The sequence below is a fragment of the Haplochromis burtoni genome, unplaced genomic scaffold (assembly GCF_018398535.1).
Source record: "Haplochromis burtoni strain Fernald_Lab_line unplaced genomic scaffold, NCSU_Asbu1 Contig_2, whole genome shotgun sequence".
In the NCBI taxonomy this organism is placed as follows: domain Eukaryota; kingdom Metazoa; phylum Chordata; class Actinopteri; order Cichliformes; family Cichlidae; genus Haplochromis; species Haplochromis burtoni.
Genome location: NW_024582363.1, coordinates 5,626,185 through 5,649,168, shown reverse-complemented (window position 1 = coordinate 5,649,168; position 22,984 = coordinate 5,626,185). Strand labels below are relative to the sequence as shown.

Sequence of the window (22,984 nt, the reverse complement as noted above, 5' to 3'; positions counted from 1 at the left end):
ATATATAATAGGCAAATAAATTAATAGTAATTAACAAAATAAGTAAGCAGTATACACACTGTAAAAGAGGAAATCAAAGTTAAAACAGTGTGGGGGTTATTATTACAAAGATTAAAGGAAAAGAGCTCCCCTTAGTGGGGGCAGATGGAATAAGAAATTAGAAGAAAAAAAAAGGTTTTTAGTTCTTCCTTTATGGTCATAGTTACGACGCAGTAGTTTTAAAAACCACATCGTCAGCATAGTATTGTCTTTATTTCACGCATGCAATGAATTTCCACGTGCTGTGTCTGAAATGCTGGCAGCACCTCTGGGAAACCTGGAAAAAATCTAGCTGCTATTTTCTGATTTTTTTAATTTCATGAAAACGTGACTTTCTGTAACAGTAGTCTGATAATCGTCTGTTTAGTTCCTAATTTCGGTTGTTTGTATTTAAATAGCTAAAGAACAAAGTATGTTTTTACATATTTTTAAATGCATTTCTTTATTCTTTGCTCTCCCTGTTTTAGTTTACATTTATTTTCACTGCTTGCAGATTATATGCATTTGTCTTTACATGAAGCTACAACGCATGTAGGAAAATGCAACTTGTGTCTGAAAGTCCACACTGCATGCTGTGTCGCCACTCTGAGGCCGAGAACAGCAACTGCTGCTTCGAATCTGTCTCAGTCCGCCGTGTCCAATATGGCAACCAGGTGGGGAATCTGCAGCGCCGGGAAGATCAGTCATGACTTCACCGTGGCCCTGAAAACTCTTCCACTTGAAGACCATCAGGTATTTCTGTTAGCGAACTACTGTTCACAAATCTACCCAGTGATCAAACATAAACCTTCTCCTTATCACTCAGCGTGGTTTCCTGTAGCCGTGCTGCCTGCCGCTCAGTTTCTACTGATTAGAAGTGCTTTTGAAATCAGTTTCTTACAACATTCGATTGACGCAATGTTGTATATTTGCAGTTTGTGTCTTTAACAAAGGCCGATACAAGTGACTCCGGCCGTGAACTTGCGAAAACTGCAAGTTACAGTTTGCAGTATGTTGCGTTACATGTATGCGTTGCATGTTTACCGTAAATAACGCAATAAATGGGTATTTCAAATTCTTGGCACTCCACAAATCAACAGTTATATCTATAAGTTTCCCTAAAACTTCCGTTTTGTTTGCAACGAAGTTTACAAAGAAACAGCAACTTGAGACTGACTTTTCCTGGTTTGTGAATACAAAATGGCCTTGAGAGTTAAAGATTCTGTGTGTGTGTGTGTGTGTGTGTGTGTGTGTGTGTGTGTGTGTGTGGTTATATCAGTGTTGGGGAGTAACGGAATACATGTACCGCCGTTACGTATTTAAAATACAAAATATGAGTAACTGTATTCCGTTACAGTTACCGTTTAAAAAGGTGGTATTCAGAATACAGTTACTTTGTTGAAATAAATGGATTACACTGCGGTACTTTCCTGTTTCATTTTGTCGCGGGTCAGGACTGTTTGGGTTTTGTTTGACAGCTACGTTCTGTTGTTCCAGGCGGCAGCGTTACGGTTGCCATGGTTACAGGGCGACGCTCTCTCTCTCTCTGCGACTGTGTGTTTCCTGGGTGAGAGAGCGCCTTTTCGTGTCTAAGCTAACAGGCAGAATGCTACAAGCATAGCTCTAAAGAATGTAGCATCATGGGCAGTGTAGTCCGTGTTGCAGGGAGAATGGACTGCCATACACGTTATGGGTCTGTGAGCGCGAGGAGGGAGAAAAAGGGGAGTGGAAAGGTACGAGTTGTCATCGAGGAAAAACGGGAGCTGGAAGCATGTAAATATAATAATAACCACTTCAGCCAAGAAGAGTGCCTGACGAGCCCAGTTGTAAGTAAGCTATTAAGACTCGACTGTACACCGTGTTCGTGTTTTCCTCCGAAAACAATAAGTTCCGTTGGAGCAGCCTTTCAACGCCTCTCTCTGTCTCTCGCAAGAAAGTTGACCCACACAACAAAGTAAAGCTATTTTTCGGCTACGAGCCGACAGGGACCCCGCCGTATTAGTCAGAGGTCCCTTTACTACAGTTCGGAGTCGCGGACCTTCAGTAATAGTAACAAATCACACAGCAATAGTACATTCACGTTGTTGTAAAAAGCATGATAATATAATAAGTAATCCAAAGTATTCAGAATACGTTACTGTCATTGAGTAACGGAATACGTTACAGAATACATTTTGGGGCATGTATTCTGTAATGGAATACATTTTAAAAGTAACTTTCCCAACACATATCACACTTAACTGACCTTGTGGTGGCACTGAGGGAGCCTGTATACTAACAAAAGATAAAAATCTTACCTAATTGTTATATATCCAGAAGATTTATATAAACTGGAACGGGAAACAAGACAAGACTCAACAAGAAACTGCCTGCTTACTTAGTTATTGACAGGAGGAACTCATCTGTGACTGTATTACAGGTTGTGGCTGTGGCAGCACGCAAGCTGGAGGATGCACAGGAATTTGCCAAAAAACACAGCATCTCCAAAGCGTATGGCAGTTATGAGGAGCTGGCCAGAGATCGTGACATTGGTCAGTTTCTGCCAAAAGTTTGCTGATTCGGTTTGCTTCGCTGATGATTTAAAGCTCCTGCTTTGGTTAGGACTTAGATGTTTGTTAGACTCCATAATCATTCTTGTTATGGTGCTCTCTCTGGTCGGCATCTTTATGTATTTGCAGATGTGGTGCACATCGGAGTAATCCACCCGTACCATCTGAACACTTGTTTGCTCTTTACAAATGCCAAGAAGAATGTGCTGTGTGAGAAGCCACTGGCTATGAACACCAAGGAGGTGCAGCAGATTCTGGGCTCAGCCAAAAAGAATGGTGTCTTTCTCATGGAGGTACAAGTACAGAAAACCATAAAGAAAAAGGAAATTCTCCTCTTGGTGTTATTTTTCACCTTCACTATTAGTCATAAGTGTTTCTTTATTTCAATTTTGGTGCACGTCAAAGTGTCAAACCCTCATGTAAATAAGAGAATGTAAAAACATTTAGTTAACTTTTAGCTGATTCTATGTAATTTACTCAGAACCAAGTACGTATATGTGAGTGTATGAAATATCTACTGTGTTTTTGTTCCAGGCTGTTTGGACCCGCTTTTTCCCAGTCTCAGTTGAGATCAGACGATTGCTGGCCCAGGGGGAGCTGGGCGAAGTGAAGATGGTCAGATCAGAGTTTGGTGTGCCATTTATGCATGTACCGAGAGCAATGCAGAAGGAGCTAGGTGGAGGAGCATTACTAGACATTGGGATCTACTGCTTGCAGTTTGTATCCATGGTGTATAATGGAGAGAAGCCAGAGAGCATCCAAGCTAGTGGAGTAGTGCACGTGGAGACTGGTAATGACTTTTAAAGCCGTGTCACTTATTAACATGTAGTTTTGTACTTACACGATAATGCTCTTTATACTACTGTCCTGAGTCAAATGGCAATGGTGGAATAGCTGACTCGTTCTTTTTTTCTGTTGCTCGCTTAAAAACAATGAAAAAACAATCTTTGTTGACATTTTAGTCACTAAAATGTATTATTTTTGTTGTCCACAATAGAGCTGACAGTGACAAAGCTGTTTTCAGTTGCAGCTTGTCATGTTATAACATTATAGGGAACTGAAATCTGAAAAAAGCTCAAGTTGTAAAGTTAATGTTCCAGCTTTAGTGACACCATGACATCTGCTGAGTGTGAACTCAGATTTTTTTTCTTTTACAGCATTCCTCTTTTAAGTCTTTATCTATTGTTGCCTTTATGAGGCACAATAAAGGTTGAACTGCAGCAGTTATTTATGGTCCAATATTTTCAGCCAACCATGTCTCCATATTCCTTCATCCTAATGTGTCTTTACCAAATGTACTTTCTTTGCTATTATAGTATATAATAACAAATATATATATATATAACTAATAACTATATAACTATATAATATATATATAAAACTATATATATATATATAATATATAATATATAACTATATATATATATATATACACATATATATATATATATAAACATATATATATTATATAATAATATAACAAAAATACAGTATACATATAATATATAGTTATATATATATATGATATATTCATCATATATATATATATTATATATATATATATATCATATATATATATATATATACATATACACTAAAGTATATATAGTATATAATATAGTATATATAAATTATATATATATACTATATAACTATACTATATAATATATATATATATATAAAACTATATATATATATATAACTTATATATATATATATAACTATATATAACTATATATATAACTATATAACTATATATATAAACTATATAACGTATATATATATAATTAACTATATAACTAATATAACTATATATAACTATATATATATAACTATTATAGTATATAATAACATAATATATATATATATAACTATATAACTATATATATAACTATATATATATATATATATAACTATATATATATATATAATAATATATATATATATAATATATAACTATATATATAATATATATATTATATATAAAATATATATATATATATATACTATATATATATATATAACTATATATATATATATATATATATATACTATACTATATAATTATTAAATAATTAATAATATATATATATATATATATATATATATATATATCTATATATATATAATATATCTATATATATATATATATATATATATAATATATTATAAATTATAATTGAATTATATTGTTATAGGAGTGGATGAGACCGTGGTCGCCATTCTGAAGTACTCCAAGAACAGAATGGCAGTGATTACCTGCTCCTCAGGTGTAAAACTGCCCAATGATGCCATTATTATGGGAACAAAGGGCACAGTTCGGGTAGGTCATCAAAGGTTAAATTAAATTTTATTAGTTTGAGCAAACCTTTTTTTGTTAATCATTAAGGATATACATCATACAAATCATTTCAAAGTCAACCAAGGTAATTTCTGAATCAAATATCTATATCTCTATTTTTTAATATTATTTATTTAAATCTATTTCTTAGGTCCCTGCTATGTGGTGCCCCACATCATTAGTGGTGAATGAGAAGGAGACTGAGTACCCAGTTCCAGAACCCTATTTGCCTCTCAACTTCATCAATAGTACAGGAATGCGTTATGAAGCAGAAGAGGTTCGACAGTGTTTGCTCAAAGGTACTAAGACTTTTAGATTATTAGTCTGCATCCACACTAAGGGAAAAAAAATTCATTAATGGTCCAAATATTTTGGCTATTGACTGACTTGTAATGCACACCTTTAACACAAGGTGGCATCAGAAACACTACTTAAAAACATAAGCAAGCCTAACATTATTTCTTCCCCCCCAGGGCTGAAGGAAAGTACTGTCATGTCCCATGCAGACTCTCTCCTGCTGGCTGAATTGGAGGATGAGATCCGCAGGCAGGTGGGGGTGGTGTACAGCCAGGACTGCCAGTAAATGTTAAACACGTACCCATGCTGTGATTAACGGGAGCCAGATAATTTTCTTTTATTGGTTCAAAATTAACCTTTATTCCTACACCACTGCAAGGAACACATCAAGTTGTAAGGATAAAGACCATCCTTCAGCCAAACCCAGCCACTACAGAAGATGTTAAAAATATTGTCATTAATGGTCATATATGGAAAAAAACAACACTTTGCCAACTGTACTTGTAAGTTCTTACATTCCTGGATACTGTTGCGTCTAGCAATACCCTGTACCACTGTGAAACCTTTTGGTGATTAGAACACATTTAAATAAATTTTAATAAAGGAGTCAAGTCTCACTAGTCTCACTCCTTTACTTTGTGCACGGAAATTGAATATACCCACAAACAATGATTCAAACGCATCACAACATTCAGATAGGTGCTCATCTCTTTTATTGATGGAACTCAAGTCTTGTTGGACAGCTCAGTACACCAGCTAAGCATTATAATACTCCTTTACATTTTGTTAGTTCTTACACTCTAGCATTACAATCAAAAGCATGTTACACACGTGGAGACAGTTACAGCGGGTCACCAACAGAGATAGAAAATCTGGGATCCTACCCATCACCACCATTGACTTAGAGGGTCAGGGCTTCATATCTTTACATCAGTCCTATACTCAATCACACAAGTCATCTTTAGTGAACCACACATTTTTCCCATAGGTGCCAGCTTTGATATCATCTAAACGCAAAGAAATGTAAAGGCTTTGACACAACTAAACACACAAACACAGTAACTACCTCTGAATTAGACATCCAAAACTAGCTTTCTATAGACAGTCAAAATATAAGTAGTATTGGATGTCCCAAAACAAAAGTTCACCACTCACAAGAGTCAAGTATAATATTGAATGTAACATTGGAGTAAATTAGGAGTGCAACACTTACATATACACTGTTGTACAGTGAAAGCTGGCGAATGAGGACACTTCATATAGACAGCACAAGAGCAGGATTTGTTTGGGTGGAGTGGTGGAGCCACTGTGCAGGGAGCCCAGAGAATGCCACTACTTTGTTCAATTAACCAGCTGAGGAGTGTTTTTAGTATGCCCTTACAGACTCAAGGGGCTCTGGTAAGGTCAGCTGGCTCCACCACCAACCCCACCTAAACATGAGTCAGTATGCACATGCACACAGACCAGGAAGCAGTCACTCATAAAATTCAACTTTTAAAGTTATACAAGTGTTCTGAGTGAATACATACAGCAGTTTCTGGTCGGGGTGTGTTACTGAGGCCCTGAAGACTGGTTTGATTTAGGTAATTGAAAGGAATGGAACATAGGTAGAACTGTGCGAAAAACACTCCACTCACACTCAAAACCTCGACCATGAGAGTTGTACCTTTTCAAAAATCCTTTGCATCATTTCCTAAATGCTAAGTTGTTGAATGGTAGAGCATGTGAGCCCCAGTGTCTGGATTCCAAAGGCTGTGAGCAGGAGTGAGGTGTGGTGTTGGAACGCTATGAAAGATAGATGAAAGGGAAAAAAAAAGAAAAAGGAGAAAGCAGAGCTGCCCTCCTGGCTGTTCAGGCCACCAGAACCACACGCATGGTGTTGGTGTAACCAGAGCCCGGACGCCAGCCAGTCAACACGATGACAACGTCACCCTCTTTGAAGAAGCCTCTGGCCTTGCCTAAAAAAAAGAAAGAAAAGAAAAAAATCATTATGAAACAATAAATGAAGCAGTGGTTATTTGATGTATTAAATTAGGTTTACAGTATACAGGGTATTAAAGGTAACAGCTGCTTACCCATTTCCATAGCAAAGTTGACACGCAGGTCTACATCCTCTGCCCACACTTCGTTTGAGGGCTTGGTGTAGAGGACAGGGAAGATGCCGCGGTACAGGTGGGCCTGACGAGCCGTTTGAGCATTACGGGTCACAGCGAGGATGGGGGCACGGGGCCTGTACCTGGAGATCAGGTGGGCAGACCTGCACGGACACAGAGGAAACTAAACACTTCATCCATATTTCATTGATGTAAAGACTGCAGTAGTACAAGTTTACTGAAGAGATTCCAAAAAGGAAATGGATGGATTTTAATGCATACTGAGCAGGTGAACCCATTACAACTGCCCAAAAATTTGTATTGATTGGTCCAATCATAGCCCAAGTCTCAAAGTTAAAATGATCAAGTAAAGATAACCACATGTTCTTAGGCAAATAATTGCAATATGGGGTCTTTAATGAGCATGTTTAATTTTATATCCATCTGTCCTGTTGTAGCTACCATCTTTTTGCTTCATTATGGAGTAACCTTAATTTAAAGTTTCATCAGCAAAAAAAAGGGAATTAAACAGTGTTTTACGATGTTTATTTCTGGAGTGTATTGTTATCCCAGCTCTGTGCTACTGTACCAATTGATGTGTCCCATGATTAGCATATGGTACACCTGTGAACAGCGACTTTACCCAACTCATCTTTTAACAGACAGCTAGAAGCTTCGCTCATCTCGGTCAAGGACACAGCTACAGTATTAAATCATTTTTTCTTATCTAACTTTTGTAAAGGACTTTGAACTTCTTTACAGCTTTATGGTATTCAGTGCTTTTTGATTGCAAGGCAGACTTCTTTTTGGAACACGATTTCACATTAGCAAATTCCTCTTGTAAAATGGCTGAAAGTTTTCCTATTATAAAGCCCTCCAGTCACGTTTCATTTCATTAATGGAACTCTTCCTTCATTTCTGATTCCAGTTGTTATACTTGATATCATTAGGGGTTAACATACTACTTCCAAAATAAACTCAATGTTTCAGTGATCCATTTAACATGGATGAGAATCCCAATGTTTTGTAAATTAGTAGTTAAAAAAGGTTGTGCAGAACAATGAGGTTTTAATTAGATTTTTTTTTTCCAAAAAGTGCAAAACATTTAACCAAGCAGACATATCCAAGCATTTAACTCATAATACTTAGTGATTTTCAGCAATAAGTAAGAAACTAACAACTTAATATATGCAAATCATCTCCATACTGATGGTTTCCTGAAAGAAGCAATTCAGTGCAATTAATAATCCACCACCCACACACAAGTGTTCTCAGATAGTCTGGCTCATTTCTGTTTCTCAGTGTTCTGCTCCCAACAGGTATGAGAGGCAAGGGAAGCAACCAGAGTCTCTAACATTTCCATAGTGAGTGGTCAGAGTAGCCCAAAATAAGTGACAACACTTATGTTTTAGCATCGATATGCAGAGGTTTAAAGTCACTGTCAGTAGCCCAAGATGTCCACGGTTAAAGACCAAGTGATCCTCTAATAGCAAAGACTGTTAAAGGATCACTTTGTTAAATGTGAACTTGGCGTTCTCTGAATAAACCAGCTGCTGTACAGCTAATAATGATAAGAGAAAAATGCTGGCAATTTTATTTTTTTTTAAATCTGCATATTTACACCATAGTGTGTAAATAAGTTATGGTTTTAAAATAATATTTTTGTCACAAGTTCTCAAACATTTTGAGCCAATACAACAATCCAAACTAAAATTTCACAAAACTATAAATGACAAGAGTCTAAAAGATGGGCACCTGGGCTAATGACATAACCGTCTCATTTTTTATAAAATTAGTTACCGTTATCACACACTCACACACACTCACACACACTCACACTAGAAGGATGGGGATTTTCACAAGTACATTAGGTGTGAGGAAGACGGAGGAGCTGGGTTAAATGGGCGAGCACACGTTTGGCGACACCTTACCTGCGGACCCGAATCATGTCACCTCTATTCCACTTTTCCTTACCTTCCAGTCTTAGTGAGAACAATAATGGCACTAGCACAGCATTTGAAGGATGACTCAACAGCTCCAACAGCTACTGCTTCTGTAGGATCTCTGGTCAGCTGCGAGTGTCTCCTCAGCTCCACAAACAGCTTTCTGTGGAAGGTGGCTGCCTCGGCCTCTCGTGCTATCTGAACCCCGAAGGGAAGGGTTGGGGAGGGGTTACTCTCAATCACACACTATATAATGAGCTACTCACACCAATGGGATTAACTGGCAAATGTGTAGCTAGACTCCTGGTTAAACAAGGATGGCTAATGTAGCCAATGAAGATGTTCACACACACACACAAATCAGTGAAGAAGAACATTGAGTAATAGGGTTGGGGATATGTTGTCTTTTTTCTTTAGGGTCCCCACACAAGCATTTAACTGCTTCTATAGAACTTCTTAACATTCAACCATGAGTCTAGTTATGTTTGCCAGCTCTCCCAGTTGTTCCCTTGGAAAGTCCCTGCCTGGCCCTACGCTGCCTCTCAGACTCCTTAAATACAGTTATTAGTGACCTCCACCAACTGGCAGACCAGATAACCTGCCTACCTTCCAGAGCCTGTGAGCACAATGATCGCAGAGGCCAAGCTCTTAAAGGAGGCCTCCACAGCACCGATTGCAATGGCCTCAGCAGGGTCTTTGCAGTGCGGCGTGGAACGACGCAGGTCCTCAAACACCTGCCGATGGAACATGGCTGCCTCGGCTTCACGAGCAATCTGGCACAAGTGAGGGCAAGATGCATCGAAGAAAGTTTTCAAACCAGGCAAACAGTTGTAAAGCAAGAATAAGTGACAAGAAAAAGGAAAACAAATTAAGGAAGATGGAAAAACAGGGGGAAAAAAAAGTTAGTGAAGGAGGTAAAAAAGAAAAGAAAAAAAAAAGAAATGAAAGGCAATATAAGAATTTAGGTGTGCAGTAAGTGGGGAAAAAGGGGAATGTCAAGATTAAAATACAAAAACTTTTACATGATATTAAATATGACATACAGTGAACTGCATATTAATTTTAAATTAAATTATCTAAAACATTAAATCACAAATATGTCCTAAAGAAGCTACTGTGTTAAAAACAAATGACAAACAGTGAGTCAAACTGCACAAAAAGCTGAAGAAACTTGAGGGCAGCCAGGAGGAATAAAGAGGAACCATACAGAAATAACTTTTAACAGAGGCTTAGAAGAGGTTAGTTTTATTTTCCTTTTCCTTACTAAATAAGTGTTTTATTTAAATAAACAGAGGCTATTAAGAGGCTGTACTGTACATAAGATTCTAAAGCATTCCTTCCAACTTCACTGTGGGGGCAGCAAGTTCAAAACTAAGATCTGCAGGACTGCTGAGTCACTGCATCTCTATTGCAGAGTAGCTGTGAACAGTTTCAGTAAGCCAAAAAAAAAAAAAAAGGCATGAACAATGAACACAGCATTAAGTGCATACTTTAGAGCAGATTTCTATGGGGTCTAAGACTTCATCAAAGGTGCTTTACTTTTATTGTACTTCATTCAGACTGTCCCTAACTAAACAACACAAATGTGGGTATACAGTGTGCAAATTTTAAGGAATCTCCACAGTCCCTTGTTAATCAGGTCATTGAGTGTAGCATCATTTAAAAATGCTTTTTCTGTTCCCTTTTCCAGCAGCCACATTTTTTTTCTCTCTTTCTGGAATACAAGTGATTTGCACTATGAATTATTTAACAGCTACCAAAGTTCCACAGATTTCCCTGAAATCATAGCAACTTTAGTAACTAGTAAACAATAGCAGTAACATCCAATGTGTTAGATGAAGGGGTTCAGGCAACATGCATTATGATTTGGAAATCATGCAATGTCAGAGTTATTTAAATGCCAAACACAGACGGAATTATCACTGGGATTTTGTCAATTATCCCAACTGAGAATTTTAACATGGTTCATTTGTATATTGATGATGTCGGCTGACATCTTAAAGTTTCACCAAGTGACAAAGTAAAAAGTTTATGCCAATGGGCATGAAAGTGAACACAAAAAAAAAAAAAAATTGAAAGGGGAAAAAAGGGAAAGAATGAAAGCATAACCACCCAGTAGCTATAATCTTTTCCAATTTATAATTGTAATTCATGCAATCAAATCACAAAATCATTACTTTAAATTACAGTTCTTTATGGCCTAATTTGAGATATTTTCCCCATCTTTTGATATTGTTATTATACATTAACTCACCATGTGCTGTGTGCGCACTGCCTCCAGAGGATAGTCTCCCTTGGCAGTCTCTCCACTGAGCATAATGCAGTCGGCTCCATCCAGCACTGCGTTGGCTACATCACTGCCCTCAGCACGAGTGGGTCTAGGCTTCTTGATCATGCTCTCCAACATCTGAATAATTTAGGAAAATAAAACCAGTCTGGTTAAAATTTACGTAGCTGAACACATTTAGGCCGACAGGATGATTAGTACACCGAGTACTCAGCAAACTAGATGTGCTAGGAGGAAATGCAACATTTTCTTTACTGTTGTCTGACCTGAGTGGCACAGGTGATTGGCTTGCCAGCTTTGTTGCAGCGACCGATCATCATTTTCTGGGCAAGGAAGACCTTTTCTGTGGGGATCTCAATACCCAGGTCACCTCGGGCAACCATGATACCGTCGCTGGCCTCCATGATCTCATCAAATCTGCAAAACGGGTACAGAAATTCCAGCTTATCGAATTCATCAAGTGCAACCATTTCTTATGATATATTGTCAGGACTATGGCATAAACATACACTCATAAAGACCACTTTAAAGCCCTTTAAAAAAAAGGTTTCAGCTTAATCTTTTATTTCTTCTCTACAATACACCATCATTTAAATAAAAGATGTGGATATAGCAAGCCATTTCCACACACCTGCGTACACCTTCATGGTTCTCAAGCTTGCTGATGATCTTAATGTTTTTGCCCTTCTCTCCTAGCACTGCGCGGACAGCATGCACATCATCCGCTTTGCGAATGAAAGAGGCAAAGACCATGTCGACTCCCTGCTGCACACCAAACTGCAGGTCTTGGATGTCCTTATCAGAAACAGCTGGCAGGTCTACAGCAGCACCGGGGAGGTTCACTCCCTTCTTACTTCCCAAGGTGCCACCATTCTCGATCTCACAACTGAGGAAATCAGTGCCTTTGGAGGTGAAAAATAAACATAAGTATTTTTTAAATATTATAATAGATCAGAAGAAGAGACTTTGAGGCTGGCCTCATTTATCATGGCCTGGCTTTTACTCACCAATCTCCTTGACTTGCAGGGATATGAGTCCATCGTCAATGTAGACCTTGCTGCCAACTTCAACAACTTTGGTAATGTTCTTGTAATCAAGCCACAGAATGTCCTCACTGCAGTTCTCCTGGTAAGCATCATCTAAGGTAAGCTTGATCATGTTGCCTTTCACCAGCTCCACCTCAGCAGTACCACTCTGTCAAATCATTAACACAATCATCACATAAGTTATTGTTCTTTCTGGTTGGGTTTTATTCTACTGAAGCTTTGTAAAGAACAAGTGGAGCTAAACTCACTCCCTTAATGAGGCCAGTCCTGATCTCTGGGCCCTTGGTGTCCAGAGCAATGCCAATAGGCCTGTACTGGATGCTGCCAGGCTCAAAGCTCTCACATGCCTCACGAACGTTCTTGATTGTTTGTGCATGATACTGTAAAGCAAGGAAGAAGTCAATATGTTAATATATTTCCAGTAAATACTCTTCCCCAGATGTCAACTCCAACTATTTCTTTCAGTCAAAACTGTCCCTAACAACCTCTTTCTATTCCATCTTGGACTGCAAACATGTTAAAGAGCAATACTACTTTATGCATTTATTCTCAGATAAAGGTTTTACAAAGCAGACATAAAAGTAACGCCAGACAATTAACAGATAAAAATACAACTCACATGACTATAAACTGGGTCATGATTATACGTTATCATCATGGGGTTAGAATAGAGAATAGAATAGCCCTTTATTGTCATTGTACACGTACAACGAAATTTTGGGAGCTCCACTGTGGTGGAATAAAATATAAATAGTTGGCAGAATGAATAAATAGCAAACAGGAGAAATGTATACTACCAAGTTGCAAAGTGCTTGGAAGTAGTGGAGAAAGAGAAAAAAAAATTTTTTTTTTTATTTATTTTTAAATGAGTGGCCTGAGGGATGGGGGTTACTCAATCCATGGCTCAGATTAGTAAGGTGGGTGGGCAGGAGTGGGGTGTGTGTTGGTTGGGGAAGGGGGGATGCTTGTTTACAGTCCAAATGGCTCAGAGGAAGAAGCCCTTTGTGAATATGGAAGTGTGGGAACTGATTGACCTGACGCGCCGTCAGAGGGCAGTGGGTCAAACAGATGGTGGGCGGGGTGCACCGTCCTCCTGTCTCGTTTTCCTGAGACAGGAGTTCATGAAGCATGGACTGACATGGGCTTGCATTTTTAAGTGTGTATTTGGCTATAAAGCTGTCACGGTTAATAACTGGACGGGTGACATGCCACTCTGTGCGTCCTCGAACACAGGTTACACTTGATTATGACAGACCTTCTGATACTGTGCCATGTATGATATAAGTTTGAGTGTAGCGTTTCTCAAAAGGAAATTCCTCAGTCAAGTAGATGATGAAAAGTAGTACACCAATAATGAAACTAAATCCTAGCACAAGCAGGAGTGCAAACGAACTAAAATACATTGTTATATCTTAAAGGAAGATAAAGAATGTAGGTGCACTTTTCCCCCCAAAAATCTTGCTACTTCTCAATGCTGGCCAACATTTGCTACAGAGCTGTGGGAAAATGCTATAAGAAAATTAAACACAGCCAGCTTTGCACCTTAGTGCATGCTAATTAACTAGCAGTGTATCGTTTGTGGTTTTATAAACAGCTACTGCCTGCCCATGGCTTATGCTGCCTACCTGGGTAACCGGAGCTTTCAATAATAACTTAAGTGGCAGGTAATCACATTGGCTGACTTTCAGCGTTACACCACAACCACTATGAGAAAACCATTATGGTTTTGCCAGCTGGAAAAAAAACCCCAAAACAAAGCCAGGTGTTGCTGCTTGCTTTTCTAGCACTGCAAAACAACAAAGCTTTGATTTAGTTTTCCATTTTCAAATCTACAGTTACATTGATTCTTTGTGAAACAGCTAGATCTACTCAGTCCAAGAATATATTAAAGTCAAGTATGTTAAAAAAAAAAATTCAAAGAAAATTATTAATGATTTCTACACTGAATTTTCAGAATCTGCAACACCTTTAAAAACAAACAAAGAACTATATTTGAAGAAACCATCAGCTCAGATAAAATTTAATTTAACTGTCTGAAATGTAAACTGCCATTGCCCAAGACATTTACATAGCGGACCGAGTTGTAGGAAGACCCACCTCATGTGTGCCATGGGAGAAGTTTAAGCGAGCAATGTTCATTCCAGACTTGATCATCTCCTTCAGCATGTCCACAGATCGAGAGGCTGGCCCTGCACAGAGTTATTGAAAATTCTAACATTTAGGATTTTGATACCGTTTACTAGCAGGGAGGAACAAGTCATTGTGTACAAACTAAAGTCCAAAATGTAAAATTCCAAACAGATCTTATTTTGTTAAAAGATACGGTACTGTATGAAGACTCAATGGTGTGAACGGAAAACTTAACCAAACGTTGCAACGTTTGCACCACAAAACCAAAAACTAAAGCTCCAGAAATGCAGTGTCTTAGCTTTTAAGCTGCCCTTACAACAGCGGCTTTAAAAACAGAAGTTCTCTTTTAAATGTACAAAGAGCTTCGTTCCACATCTATTATTGTGTGAGTACAAGTTAAAAAAAAAAAAGGTAGGTTGGACCAACCGATGGTGCAGATAATTCCGGTGTTGCGTGCAGTGATGGGCTCTGAGTCGATATCCAGCAGGCACATGTGTTCCAGGAAAGTGTCGGCCGTAGCAGCATAGAGCTGCTGTGTCTGGATGAAGGCCGAGCCCATATCTCCTTTTAACTGAGGCATGGTGATTCCTGGTGCAACTGGAGAAGTCCTAACACAGGAAAGAGAAAAAAAATACATAAAAATAAAAAATTCATCTATTACTGAGGTTGTTGGATTCCACTGAAAGCATCATCCACATACCTGCATTTGTGTTGTAAAACAGGATAGCTATTAGTTAGGCTAGTTTATATCATAGAGTAACAGTAAGACTGTTAACAGTCTAAGCCCTTTTTGTATACCTTTGTATTAGACTGCGCAAGTCCAACAAAATGTGTCATGATATACATAAGTCATGGCTCAGTTTGCCATAAGGGGAAAACTGAATCACGAACTCCAAATACTCACACCTTATGAAATCTAAATATTGCACTGGGTTATTGTGAGCACAGAATTTGCACAAGACTATCTTGAATTTGAGGATATGAATGTTTCACGCTTCAATAATTAAGGAAAATAACTCCAACCTCTTTGGAATAGCTTAAAAACGAACAGGAAATATATTAACGTTGATCTGTGGTGCTAGAGGACATGCTAAGGCTTATACAGAGTAGTACAGCCCATTGAGCTGCTAGACCACCCACCCTTCTTGCTGAGTCACCGATGCCAGTCACATCTCAACTAGAAGATTGGAATTTCTGTACTTTCAACATGAAACCATCACTCTTTTCTAGTTGTAAAACACAAGGCTGTATAGAACAGAGATTACCTAAAATCCTGTGCAGTGGGAAGTGACTCAATATAGTCAGTTGCACACAGGGAACTTTTATGTGTGGCTGGGACACTCCCTTCCTTTCAGCCTACGAATCAGAGTTATGAGAGGTACTGTATCAATGAGCATTGTAGCATGCTTAATCCAACAAGGTAGGCATGTCTCAGCAGGGTGTAACATTACTTATCTATAGTGATTATGAGCGCAGCTTCTTTTAGGGCTCTGGTTGCTGTGGTTACACAACTAAAACAAATATTTCATTTAATAGGCTGGTTTTACAGACAGCAAAATTAATCAGATTTGATTAACTTCACTTCTAAGTAGATTTGAAGGGTTTATTTTATGTATTTTTTTTTTAAATCAAAGCAACAGGCTGACAAGTCACTAAAAGCCACCTTTAGTACCAGTCTTAATTCCCTACCAATATACACAGAACAGGATACAAAGGCTAATGCAGAAAAAAAAAAAAATCTGGAAAACACAGACAATTTTTAGATGCTGCAGATACAACTGAAGCCAAAGCCATCTTTGTGGTAATTTCTCAGTGGAAGATTTACTGCAGACACGTGGTAGTGGTCTGACTTTCTCTTACTCATAACATCCTAAATGCAAATGCATCATGGTGGGGGATTCCAGACAGAACCTCACTGCCAGCAGCCTGCTAACTGGTGATGTAACATTTCCATCAATGAGGCAGACTAATGTTGTACGTGAGCTCAGTCACACTACTGCAGCACACTCAACCCCTCAGTGGGCTGAACCACAAGGAAAAATCTCAGAGGGGGCAAAAGGAGCCTGTAATCATGCTAGCTACTGCAGCATGCTGTTTTTAAATGATTTCCTGGTGTGACCCAAAAAGCAATAAAACGACTTTAACAAAATGGATTAAATAGTACAATAGCATGATGTCGAACAAACACAGCCGATGACAATCAGACAATCAAAACATCTGAGAAAAATGCAACATCTAGATGCAATGCCATCATTGTCACTCTTTTCTACAGTCTAATTTGAATGTTACATCTTTAACGTTAAACCTCTTCAGTTTTGCAATGTTGGACTGTATTGAACTTTAAAGACATTTAGAAGGAAATGTGGAAATGAAGTTTTATGCAACTTCCTACAGAAGATGTTTGTTAGACGACTACAAATATGTCCAAAACCAACTTCCCCCCCAAAAAAGGAAAATTCTGTATTTATACAACAGATAGAGAGAATTCACTTGAAAAGAGATGCATTAAAAAATAAAATAAAAAAAATTTAGAACTGTGACAGAAACGTCAAGCTGGGCAGGCCCATAGGCCTCTCTGCACCATACAGCCAGTCTTGGTGCTACACGTGGGCACACATGTAAAGCCTTCTATATTTACTAGGCTGTTCCTTGCATCTCTGGAAAGCTACTGTGTTAAAAAGCTTTCCACAGACAGATATACTGACCCTTGCCAAAGTGCTCAAAAGCCCTGTTGCTGTAGTTCCCACTACATAATGTGTCTCCAGGACACACAAACAGTCATAGTTGGCAAAAAAAAAAACAAAAAAAAAACAAAAAACACATAGCTGTATCTAGGAGTAGGAATAGTAATAAAACTACAGGCTTGCTTCTAGTGACAGAATTGCTAGCTTACCCTTGCTTGTTGAGGTTGGGGATTTCAAATGTGCATCAACCAAAAATGTGCTGAATGTCTCATCATTACTGTCATAAAATAGGGATCTGATAAGATTTTCTTCTGCAAATACACAGAATTATCTGCATGTGTCTTTTGCAGTTCAGGAGAAATGTCCTCTCACACTCACATACTGCCTGTATCCTCAAGTGAAGTGTTATTTTTGAACCAGAAGGAATGAGACTGACCAAAGAACATGCATTGTTCCAGCTTGCATGCTCCTTGTTGTTATAGAGAAACACAATGACTACATAAAGAGGCATCTCTGAACCCCGGATACCTAGTGGACAGTAGTCACAGACCAGCAGCAGCTACAGCAACCCTGACACAGATACAGGACCAGCTAAGAGCAGAGTGCTGATAATCATTTTGTAAGACATACTTCTGTAACATATTCTCTCACCATCTTATCACGTCTTTCTAAACCATTTCTTATCCAACTTATCTATGAAAACAGCTGTGCAATCATAAGCAGTTACAGTAGCATTCCTGCCAGGGCGACATAACATTTTGTATGACCTGCTAAGCATGTGATGTAACACTGGGCTAATCCAAGGTGGCTCTTGAATGGTTTCAATCCTCCACACTCTCTCAACCAAGGCACCATTTGCAGGTTACACTACATACCCCCAGTAGATCTTCCTGTTCTTCTTGGGGACAAAGCATGTTAACACAAATGACCTCCATAGCCACCCCAGTGTGCTTGAGCTTCCAATGCCAGCGAACAAACTTCTCCTTGCTACAGCAGAACTGAGTGCGGCAGCAACGTGCGTGCATGTGTGCAACATTCCCAGGAGCTCAAGAGTAAATCCATTCAATGAGGATAAAGGATATGAAGAGCACCCACAGTGACTAGACAGTCACCACGATCTAATACAACCGACATACATGAGACTTCTGTGATGGTACAGGAGTATTCTGACACCAGTGTTGCCACCAGTCTAGGGTAGCCCCGAGTCTAAAAATGGATTTTTGGCTAATAATAACACAACATGGCAAGTCAAGTGGCAGAAAGCTAATCCTCAGAATACATGATGCTTGTTAGAATCTACAGATTATTACAAACTTTATTTAGGGTAGTGTGTACCTTTAGAGTGACCATTTTGTCAGGTGGTGGCAGAGGAATACTCATAATGGTGGAGTTGGCTCCATGCGGCATTAGCAAACATACATCTACAGTAGAGAGACCAACAGCTGTTTGGTCCAGATTAATACACTGACCACCAGCTTTGCTAAAGCTAAACTTTCTTATCAAAACAGCAGGTCAAGGACAGGAGTTCCTACTAGAAGAGGAAATTGTAGTTTTATTCATTAACTGTAGCAGCAGGTGGCATCCACGACTCACACTGGTCTTGGTAAACAGATAGGTGCCCTTTACAATGCTTTCAAAAGCAGAAAATTACTAAGTGATGACCCAGATGTTTGTCACACAGAACCTTCTGTTGAGGTATTTGTTGATTTAAAAAAAAAAAGTTCTAGAGTCTGAAGTTTAAGTTCACAGGCTCAATTTAACTTGAGTTACTCTGCCTTTATGTGAGAAAATAATTACAACAGTGCCTCTAGAGTTCTGTGCTTTCAGTCTAGCTTTAAGTGGCAAAGACACTCAAGGTTCTCTTGTGGAGTTAATCACTTCAACAGAACTCAGTCAGTTGCCTGACAATCTGATTTGGTTGGGCTCTTGTAAATGAGACTTGAGACTAAAGAAGTCCAGACGCTTTTCTTTGCAAGCTCCTTTGACTACGATGACCTGGATGACTGAGAACCTTCACAGACTAAATGAGACTTCATTTTGTAAACAGCTCATTTGACCAGGAAGGTCATATCAATGACAATTAGTGTTATACAAATAACTACATTTCAGAAAATAAAGCATATGCACGAGGTGTATTTCACAATTATTAAGGATATCAAACTGCAGTTTAAAAATTCAGCTAAAAGACTTCTTTTTGTGGGAAAAAAAAAAAAGAAGTGTTCAAATACCCGGCAGGATGAGACCTGCCTTCATTCCTATGTATCTAGTGTCAATAAGGCCTTCCACCACTGCGGAAAATTACTGTAGTCAAACAAAACCCATATTTCAAACTAGATCTACAGGACGGTCATGCCATACACAACATCTAACGTGCCCGGCATTTACTTAAGAGAGGAAAGACTGATGAATTAAAGGATGAAGATGCGCATCGTGATGAGTTTAGCTTAGCAGTAACGGGCACACGGAGGAAAAGGAGAACACATACCACGCAATTCTTTAAGTATCATTACATTACCAACAATGAAATTAACTAGATTTTTCTCATTATTTAAAAGCTACATCGGCTATAAAGCATCAGTGTTTTATAAAACTGCATCAAGTTATAGTAAAGACGATGCGCTAAAGGTCACGTTCTCATCCTGCGTCACATTTTCCTGAGCTAGACGCATCACGGAGATTGACCAATGGGAAGCCGAAAAGACGGAAGGGCCACACCCACGTCAAGAGGCAACAGGAAGCGATTTTACAACGTTTCACGCGAATGAAATAAAATGTTACTGGTATGCATACATTTTCTGGGTTGGCTACAAAAACAATACTGCTACTTTTTGAGAGTTTGTAATATAAGCAGCTGCTCAATTTACACATACATTCCCTCGGTTTATTAAATGCACTGCCACAAGGCTGTTAAAGGCATTCTAAGTCCGCATATGAGGGGTTTAAAATGGCTGATCTAAGTTGACTATATTCATCTAGCTGTATTAACACTGTTACATTTTTGAGGCTTTAAAATAGTAATCAATTAAAATACCGGTAAATGAGAAAGACAGGAAACCACATGTCGGTGAGCAACACGCAGAGTTACTCGGTAATCTTACCAGAGTGTAAAAAATAGCTACTGAAAATAAAAGTCTTACAGGTTTTAAAAGCTGTGACAGGTCCGATGGATCGACAGACAATGCAGCTGAACCCCCTGTTGAGGATACCCACCTTTAGTAGCTGTTGAACCGATGTGACTGGCGTATCACTGAGCTCAGCTCAAGGTGATCTCTTTAGAACCTCAAGCTATGGCACTACTTTCTAGGGATGCTACGATATCCATCCGAGAGAACGTGTAAAAAGGGAAAGGGGGTCTTTAGAGTCTTATATCAATCGCTGCCACCATTATAGCATCAAGAACACGAAAAAGGAAGATTTATTTCACTTTTATATCGGGTTTACGCCTGTTGAAAGCCAGGAAGTGGTAAATTAAAAAAAGCGCGGAAGGATACAGAGATGCGTATGGTAGTGGTTGGGACGCGTGAGGACCTGGACATGTGACTATGTGTGGCTTTCCCGAATAAAAGTGAGGAAGATGAAAAATGCAGTAGTTTGCTTAACATCGGCATTCAGTCTCCGTTTACAGGCCCCGTAGTATTTAAATGAATTAAATATTCCTTGTTGTCTTTTGGCTCCATTAGTGCCTGGACGTGCTAACCATCTGCTGCTTAGTGTAACATGGGAAGCATCATTAGACGTGCTGTATACGGTAACCGACTTGTGTGCTGTCATCATATATTTTTATGTTAAACTTAGTTGATGAAAGACTGTTAATAGAAAGAAAGAAAAAAGAGACCCAAATGCTTTTTAGTGCCCCTGCTGTATTTTGTAAGTTCCCAATCATTCAGCAGTAGACAGAAAAATCTAACGTGGGCCTCAGAAATTCTTTATAGACTCTAACTCCATCTAGCGATAAAAAACGATACAGCAGTCTGGTTATGGTCAGTTATATAAGTATGTGCATTTTGTTACTTAATATTGAATATTGTCAAAATACGTTCTCTTAAAATATAAACATTAATTTCGGTTATTTGTTATGTTATGTAAATATTATTTGCGCCTTATTTAAATTATTATTTTTAACTTTAAATCATATCCGTAGCAGGCATCCCCAAACAGTGGCTTGTCCCCCACGGTTGAAGCAGGTGGGGTAACGATGACCAAGGTAAATATATGACATAAAATTAAGATAAAAAACATTTTTTGGAGAAATAAGGAAAGAAAATAATAACATTCAAATTGGATTGATTTTTAATTGGTAAAAGTTGATAGAATGTGTTAGGCACAAACTACTTCTGAAGTTGTGAATGTCATAAAACTATACATTTACGTTTTACCACTTGGCAATAAATACACATAACACGGATTTGTGCCTTGCATACAATACATAACTATGAAAAAAAAAAATGCTTGCCACAGTGATTAATTATCTGGTTGCCGAAAGTAAATCCTTGACACAGGCGCGAATACATTTTAACTGCAGTGAACAAAATGTTTAAGCTCTGCAACAAAACCTGCAGATAATCCTAAACATGTAGTTTACAACAACAATAAAACACAGATGCTATTTTTTTGCACTGCTACAAAAGCCTGCACTTCCCACTGCAGGTGTACCCCCTTTTACCATGTTACATATTTAACTCACCTGTTAACAGTTGTGGTAGCACTGCTACTCCCACTGCCCATGTTGCTGTCCCTCTGATTGCTGACTTCCTTTACTTGGACCCCATCTACTCCAGCGTCCAAGGCCAGTTGACACACCTTTCCAGGTGAGGAACAGACCTGCTGTTCAGTCTCTTTGTTCACTGCCCAAGCTCTTGGCTGTCAGTCAGCATTAATTGCTGCTAAAGCCTGTGCCATGTTGTACAGTAAGACAGTATGAGAATATGCTCAGATAAGTCTCAGAGATGAGCAGATAGAACACCTTAATGCTGCTAATACTGCTCTAGTAAAACTGCCTCCACCAGTGCTACCAAAATAAAACAGAATGTGAAGTACTTGGAACCACAGATAAAAATCAGTTGATACTGTTTAATATTATTTGCTTTAAAATATTGAGCTCATTTACAAAATGAAAAAAACAACAACATGTTTTACATTATGTTATTACAAACACATATCTATATATACGTATATGTATGGAAGTGAATACATACATATATCCATCACCAAAACATGGTATTGTGTCTTTTTTCTCCTAACCCCAAATAGAATAGTGATGGTGTGGTCGCAGTTTTAGCAATCTGATTATGCTGAAAATGGAGTAAAGATAATGACCTAGACTAAAGACGGAGTTTTCAAAGTGTGGCCTATTGCCCAGTGTTAGCTGTTGGTAACCTGGTAACCTTTTGTGCAGGCAACTAGGTTGACAAGCTTGACAAACTTCTGTTCATTTCCTTCGTCCACTTTATATTGCACTGTGATATAGCTGTTTAGAATAAGATCAGACGGATGAATTTGGACTCCTCTGTACTAGTCATCATAGCAGACTAAACGCTAATGAAGAAAAATATAGCTGCTGTCTGGAAAATGGCTGCTCAGTAAGGGTTAGAAAGCT

At 38.5% G+C, this 22,984-nt stretch overlaps 2 protein-coding genes across 6 annotated transcripts; one reads left to right on the top strand and one right to left on the bottom strand.

Annotated features, from left to right (window-relative positions):
• Positions 1-625: 625 nt before the first annotated feature.
• dhdh.2 (dihydrodiol dehydrogenase, tandem duplicate 2) lies at positions 626-5,822 on the top strand. Its single transcript, XM_042218587.1, has 7 exons — positions 626-771; positions 2,438-2,549; positions 2,697-2,860; positions 3,102-3,357; positions 4,766-4,890; positions 5,060-5,207; positions 5,382-5,822. Exons 1-7 carry the CDS (start codon positions 682-684, stop codon positions 5,489-5,491), a joined length of 1,005 nt encoding a protein of 334 aa, XP_042074521.1. The 5' UTR covers positions 626-681; the 3' UTR covers positions 5,492-5,822.
• Positions 5,823-5,901: 79 nt separating this feature from the next.
• pkma (pyruvate kinase M1/2a) lies at positions 5,902-22,208 on the bottom strand. 5 transcript variants are annotated; one of them, XM_005912915.3, is made up of 11 exons: positions 22,073-22,208; positions 15,131-15,312; positions 14,672-14,763; positions 12,823-12,954; positions 12,536-12,722; positions 12,160-12,430; positions 11,795-11,945; positions 11,496-11,648; positions 9,848-10,014; positions 7,281-7,462; positions 5,902-7,163 (listed from the first exon to the last, which is right to left on the bottom strand). In XM_005912915.3, the coding sequence occupies exons 1-11, from the start codon at positions 22,111-22,113 to the stop codon at positions 7,057-7,059; spliced, it is 1,665 nt and encodes a 554-aa protein (XP_005912977.1). In that variant the 5' UTR covers positions 22,114-22,208; the 3' UTR covers positions 5,902-7,056. The 5 variants fall into 5 exon arrangements, with proteins under 5 accessions (XP_005912977.1, XP_005912979.1, XP_005912980.1 ...); XM_005912917.2 differs by lacking the exon at positions 22,073-22,208 and adding an exon at positions 20,599-20,729; XM_005912918.2 differs by lacking the exon at positions 22,073-22,208 and adding an exon at positions 20,526-20,665.
• Between the last annotated feature and the right edge of the window lie 776 nt (positions 22,209-22,984).

What these genes read in the sequence shown, in the direction of transcription:
- dhdh.2 (XM_042218587.1), top strand. Translation starts at nt 682, where the DNA reads ATGGCAACCAGGTGGGGAATCTGCAGCGCCGGGAAGATCAGTCATGAC. An exon ending in GGCCAGAGATCGTGACATTG is followed by an intron (nt 2,550 to 2,696) that starts GTCAGTTTCTGC and finishes ATGTATTTGCAG; the next exon opens with ATGTGGTGCACATCGGAGTA. An exon ending in ATGGTGTCTTTCTCATGGAG is followed by an intron (nt 2,861 to 3,101) that starts GTACAAGTACAG and finishes TTTTTGTTCCAG; the next exon opens with GCTGTTTGGACCCGCTTTTT.
- pkma (XM_042218581.1), bottom strand. Translation starts at nt 18,424, where the DNA reads ATGTTGCACACATGCACGCACGTTGCTGCCGCACTCAGTTCTGCTGTA. An exon ending in AACCATGAAGGTGTACGCAG is followed by an intron (nt 11,946 to 12,159) that starts GTGTGTGGAAAT and finishes CCCGTTTTGCAG; the next exon opens with ATTTGATGAGATCATGGAGG. An exon ending in CAACTTTGCTATGGAAATGG is followed by an intron (nt 7,164 to 7,280) that starts GTAAGCAGCTGT and finishes TCTTTTTTTTAG; the next exon opens with GCAAGGCCAGAGGCTTCTTC.